The following is a 6,477-nucleotide window of genomic DNA, read 5'->3' on the forward strand; positions in this document are numbered from 1 at the left end:
CACGCCCCGCGCCCCGCGCCCCGGCACTCACGCGGCCCTCATGACGGTGGCCGGGCGGGGCCGCCTCTGGGTCGATGCCGGTCGGTCGCGCCGTCTCGTTCGAACCTGCCCTCCCGCCGGGCCCCGCGCCACCGTTTTCAAATCAGACCAATCGCGGGGCGGGGCGGGGCGGGACGCCGTGACGTCAAGCGCGCGGCGGGCTGGGCGGCCCACAATGGTCTCCATGGAGACGGGCGGGCCACCGCCCCGGCCCCGCCCCTTCGCGTCACGTCCTGCCGGGCAACGGAACCGCGTCGGCGTGAAGAGAGCGCGCGAGAAGAATGACCCGTGATCAGCACCGTGCGGACACGTGCGAAGAGTGGGCATTGACACGCGTGCACACACACACACACACGCACATGCATACACATATACATACACGTGCACACACACACGCATGCAGACACACACCCCCAGACAAGTATATGCACGCACACACGCATGCACCCAGACACACAGACACACACATACATGTATTTTTTGCATATATACAAACGTGAAGGCACAAAGAAGAAACCATCTAATAATTTAAGAGCTCAATATGAATAACAACTGTGGAGCTGTGTGTGTGTGTGTGTGTGTGGTTTTTTTGGTCATATTAGAATGAAACTGTCCCTAGTGACAGAGTCATTTTCCCGTATCTCCTTTATTTACCAGCTGATAAAACTTGATATTGGGTCAGGTTTATTTTTCTTATTTCGAGGCCCCTTGTATTGTGAGCCCCTAAATGTAGTTGAGGCCTAAAGCAGGCACTGGCAGCGGTGCCGGTGACCCAAGGGCTCTGGCCCCACATCCCCTTCCCTGGGACAGCTCGGGTGCCAGCCACGGTGGCCCTGCTGAGCCCAGGCTACCCCCTTGACAGACAGTGAACATCAGAGCTACAGTCGGGCGAGTTTGAGTGTGAAGTTAAGGAGAAGGCAGGGTAGATTCGCCCCTCGTCCTAGACGAGCGGGGCTGGAAGGGACCTCCAGAGGCAGCGTCAGCCCTGTGCAGAGAAAACCCTCACCTAAACTTGTCGTAAAACAACTGTCAACCCTGCCACAGCACCAGACACCACACCCAACCCTGCCACGGGGAAAGCAGGGGGCCGCAGCTGCCAACGTTGTGCTGCCGCAACCCATGGTTAACGCACGTTCAAGAGATCCACGGAAGAGGCTGTGCCCTGCACTACAGAGAAAGACAACCCCCTCCAGGCTGCACCAAGTCAGGTAGGATTCCTTCCTGACCCCAAATATTGCATGTCTGACCCTAAGTGGAGGGGCAAGAAGTAGGATTGCCAACTCTGAATCTATTCCGGGAGGTTTCTGGAATGCCGACATGCCCGCAACACAACATGACACGGATGTGCCCGCATGCATCGGTTATGGATTACGGGGTGTAGATTTTACATCAGGAAAGCAAATGCACATGACTGTTGCATTTTAAAATCCCACCGGACTACCGTCTGAATCGGATTCTACATTTAATATTAATTTTAATGAATGACTTATCGTTTATCTCCCAGATTGTCTCCTGGAGATTTATATCTAATTCCTGGAGGCTCCAAGGCGGTCCTGGAGGGTTGGCAACCCTAAGCAAGACTCTCTAGCCAAGAGCCTCCAGCTTTAAGTCCCAGCAGGGGTATGGGCACAACCCAGTCAAAATCCCCAACTAGCAAAGCTCAGAAGCATGGTTCTAGCCCAGAGGTGTCAAGCCCATGACCTGGATTTAGCCTGTAGGCTTTGGCCCAGACTGACTGCAACAGAGGACCTTCCCATAGCAGCACCCAAGCACCTGGGTGGGACCCGGCTGGTGCCCGAGCAAAGCCTGCAGCAACAGCCAAAAGTCTGGTGCCTGAGCAAAACCATGGCTTGTTCCTGCAGCAACACCCAGATGCCAGATCTCTTCCTCCTGGGTCCCAGACCAGCTGAAGAAGGCATCACAGGTGCTGGAGATAGTATATGGGGAGCAGCCCTGTGCCATTCATGAGGCCCATAGAGCAGTCCTGCCCCACTTGTCCAGCCCATGGGGCCAGACAAGTTTGACACCCCTGTTGTAGACTAACCAGACTAATCAGAGCACAATGTAATGTGGTCACTGGAAGAAACACTATTTGCCAAGCAAGCTGCCCAAACCTGCACCAACTGTAATTCCAAAGAAGTTTGTAATATATTGCAGTAGTCCCATTTAGAAAATATTGCCCCCGGTGATAAATGGCAGCATTTTCCAGGAAAAGCCAGGAGTCTAATCAGCTCTTCCGAATATCAACCCCTACCAGCTAAAGGCAGCATCGTTTAGGGAAGAAACACCCCACCTCTTCCACCACCCTGTTTTCTGGTTGGGGATGGAAGACTTCTCAAGCCTTCCCTGAACTGAGACCCAGCCAGCTAGGCTTCACTCATGCCTTCCCTGACACTAGAGTCCACACAGGGAGTGATGCAAGAACAGCTGCTCTGCTTTAAATTCACACACTATCTTAATCTGAATTAACTGCCTTGTGTAGCCAAGACATACGTAACAGCCAACGCAGCTGCAGCCTGGCAGTCAGTGGACTGGGGACAGATGGCTGGAACACCAATGTAATTCTCTAGGACTAAGGAATTAGCACTATCATAATATGGAAGAAGGGTTGTGTTGGGGCAAGGGTAAAATAAGTAGGGTTAAAATTAAGGTAAAGGCTAAATCTAAGAGATGGCATCAAGCTATCGTGTACCCTGGCACTGGACCAGGAATGAATGACATTCGTGACAAATGAACATGGGTTCTTACTCCCAAAACACCACGTCATTTTATTCTGGATGAGCTATAACCTGCCTCTTTCAGATACGCATCAGGACAGTATCTCTTTTATTTTGTCATTCCAGTAAATAGACTAGAATCAACATAAGCAACTAGATGTAGTTATTAAATGGAAGGGGTTTTTGTGTCTCCATCTTGGAGTGGGGTTTTGTAATCAGTGCTGGGATGTTAGTGTTAGGACTAAGACAGGCTACAGACTGGCCTTCAGTTTGCAGGACTCAGCATTTGGAGTACATAACGAAGAGACAGAAGGAAACAAATAGCTAGTTCCTTGTATTCTGCACATATAACAATTTGACATAAGCAGTCCTGCATAAATAAATTTTATTCCTTTGCATGTGTACAGCTTAAGTCACGTACATCTCCAACACAGTAAGAAATCTGATAGAGCTTCCTACATGATAATCCAAGATGGAAAAATGTAACAGTACTCAAATAATTTATTCTGGTATAACCCATAGAAAAAATACCAACGTTATACTGCTGAAGAATATAGTATGATGAGGGTGTAAACAATCATATAAAACAAAGAGCTATTATATTTTTTCTGTATTTGTGGTTTTCCTGTGAATAAAAGCATAGTGGATAGATGCCTAACTGTGAATGTGTCTTGGTCACTGGCAAAGTCGGATTTCTTAAACTTGAGATGTTAAACTACCAAATGTGAAAACAGTTTACTAGATTACATCAAAATGGCGTAGAAGTTTATTTCACTTCTGGCAAACAAAGTCAGGTTCCTCCTGTGTTAGCCAACCAAAAAAGTGAGATGAACATATCACAGGACAGTTGTCTTCCTACAGAATTATCCAAGTGGAGTTGGTACATATTGCAGCTATTTTGTTATTTTTATCATTTTTAAAATTAAATAAAAATGTTGGATGAAATAATGTTTCAGCGCTGATAAACTTGAAAATGTATCTTGATTAGCTTTCAAAGGAAAGTTCTCATTTCCCAAAGCCTTACTCATTTAAAAGATAAATCAATATCCTTGCTTCTTGTATGTATATATTAAAAAAGTTTGTTGCACTGTCACCCAAAAGTGCATCTATTATACCTCAATAGAGGCTACTATTTAGAAAAACAAATGATAAACCCATGTAATTTTCAAGAACCTTGATAACATTTCATCTCAGTACTGCATTACATTCAAATATATTAGATCATTCAATGTGACAATTAAGTTACAGACACCCTCCAGGCTTGAGATACATGAACACTGCTCCCATGCATAAAAAACAGTAGTGAAAATGCTATGGTGGCTAGTACAGCCTGCCCAATTCTGTTTTCCTGCTTTGTGGTCCCCAGTTGGTTGCCAGTGGGTTCATCCAATGAGTCTGGACCAGGTCTAATCACTGTGTTAGCTCTGGCACTCGGGGACACCCCCCAGGCTTGTACCCAGCTAACGTCCAGGGATGCAGCATGTTGCTCTCCAGCCTCCTAGCCTGCTACATCGGTGTTTGAGCCCCACAGTCGCACCCTCTCTATCCCCCATAACGCTCTCCCCCCAGCTCCAGGCAAGCTATGGGCTGAGTTTCTAATTTAAGCCCTTTGGGGACAACATAGCAGGAAAGCGAGGGACACAGAAGGCACAGAGGATTTGTTAACCCAAGCAACAATTTGTAAAGCACTTGAGAATTACAGAGCTGCAAATACAAAAGTCCTAAGATGCACTCTCAGGTAGTCTGACCTCACCCCTTCTGGGAGCCCACAGCTCGTAAGTGCTTCAAGGCTTGGCAGAATTCGTGCTGCCCCTGCTCCCTGCACACGGAGTGATGCCGAGAGCAGAAGCCCATTCTTTGCTGTGCCGAACGCTTAGCCCCAGTCATGCTTGTCCTCCCTATAGGCTGCAGAGGGGAAAAACCATCTCTCCCTGCCAGCAGGCCTGTGGTTGAGATCGTCAAAGCTGAGCTCCCTTGACTGCAGTCTAGTTGGCTTTGCACCAATCATATCAAACGCCTTTCCCCAGCAACGGCAGCTCTGGAATTCAGCTCAACAAACTGCCCCGAGGCATGTTCAGACAAGAGTTCACTGAATGCATAGTTAAAAAAACCCACAGAGTTCATAAACTGCTGCAGACAGAGCTCACTCTGTGACAAGGACTCCAGTCACTTCTTTGGCATAGGTGGTTTCTCCATTCACGTTCGGTACCACCAACAGCATCTGTGAAAATAATCCCAATACAGTCTTCACAGTGTAAACTCCAGAGAGAGTTACAAAGTGAGCCTTCTTAGCCCTTACCTCCCATGTGGAAGTTTGCTAAAGTGGATATCCTGGAATGAGCGTCAATAGGGAGAATTATTCCAGAATAATTATTCCAGAATAGCTACTTTGACAAATTTCCAACTGCAAGCAAGACTCAAGTCCCTTTGTTAAGGCACCTGGTTGTTAAGCACTTGGGTTTAGTGCAAGGTGAATGCATAGAAGTTTTTAATCTCATAAATATTATTTTTGGGTAAAAACATTAGTAAAAGAGATTTTTTTTTTAATTATTTTTGGTATCATCACATAAAAGAGCCGGATTCATTCTCTTGAAGAGAACTACACTGACCTACACCGGCTAATCTGATTGGCATCAGTGAAGCTATACTGATCTACACCAGCAAAGGATTGGGGTTGGAATTTAGGTTGTGAGGTTGGGGAGCGGTGCATAGCAGGTGCCTTAAGGCTTCCCTGATCCTAGCCCACCTCCCCAGGTCAACACCCTTGGAGATGGCTAGAACAGCCATCTATCTGGCTGCTCTAAGTTATACTAGGCTGCAAGATCTCCAACCAGTCAGCGACACAGGACTGGTTTGATGAAGTGGGATGCCAAGCCTTACCCACTTGTCCTCGCTGCACCAGCACACGGTGAGGATCAATGAATTTGGAGCAACAGTGGTTTGAGTCTCCTCTCATTCACATGATCATTCATCAGAGGCAACCACTGATGTCAAATGAAGGAAAGGGCCGGATGGAAAGTTCATTGTATCCAACAGGAAACTTCTACAGGTTGTTGTGAGCTCAAGATCAGGCCCTCGACCCGAGGGGAATAGGTCTGAGGATATTCAAGCTGAACAACAGGGAAAGCACCCCCACAATGAGAAGTGCTAGCCTGGGGGATCATCTCCTTATACCAGGAGTGGAAGGTCCAGTCCCAGAGACATTTCAAGGGTGGGTTGAAATCCTGGCCATAATAAAAAACAAAGGCAAAACGCCCACTATTTCAGCAGAGCTGTGAAATTCAGTCCGTGTATTACATTTTATGTTTTAAAGATGCTTCTGGCTGTGAACTGCCACTAGCATTACCCACTGCCACGTGCAAGTTCAGCAAAGCAGTCAAATACAACCAACCACGAACTGTGGCTGTGAGCCTGTATAATATTCCTGCCATGAGTTTCCTTGTTTTGATTAAACCTGCCCTCCCTAGACTAGACTGCAAACCAGTGACATACTTCTCCCTTTTGCAGTAAGCTTTAAAAATCATTCTGTGTCCTTTTTGAGCTCAAATATCAACTTGACTTAAAAACATTCTCCCAATTTCTTCCCAACTTGGGAGTCATGTGTACAAAGACGGTGTAATACAAAGCAACTCATTCCTGAAAACCCTTAAATAAGGGTTTTCCAGAGAACATTCACCAATGTCTTGCCACCTTTCATGACATGGTACTAATATGACTTGAT

General features: G+C 47.0%; 1 protein-coding gene across 1 annotated transcript in view; it reads right to left on the bottom strand.

Moving 5' to 3' along the window:
* The window catches only part of KIF23 (kinesin family member 23), a 45,736-nt gene extending 40,193 nt beyond the window's left edge, over positions 1 to 5,543 (bottom strand). Inside the window, exons 1-2 of the mRNA XM_019503803.1 lie at positions 5,503 to 5,543; positions 5,056 to 5,087 (exon numbers count right to left, since the gene is read on the bottom strand). Of these exons, the coding sequence (XP_019359348.1) occupies positions 5,056 to 5,087; positions 5,503 to 5,543 (73 nt within the window). The remainder of the gene's footprint in view (positions 1 to 5,055; positions 5,088 to 5,502) is intronic.
* Positions 5,544 to 6,477: the final 934 nt, after the last annotated feature.

This window comes from Gavialis gangeticus, unplaced genomic scaffold (assembly GCF_001723915.1).
Source record: "Gavialis gangeticus isolate Ggan-Ray unplaced genomic scaffold, GavGan_comp1, whole genome shotgun sequence".
NCBI lineage: Eukaryota > Metazoa > Chordata > Crocodylia > Gavialidae > Gavialis > Gavialis gangeticus.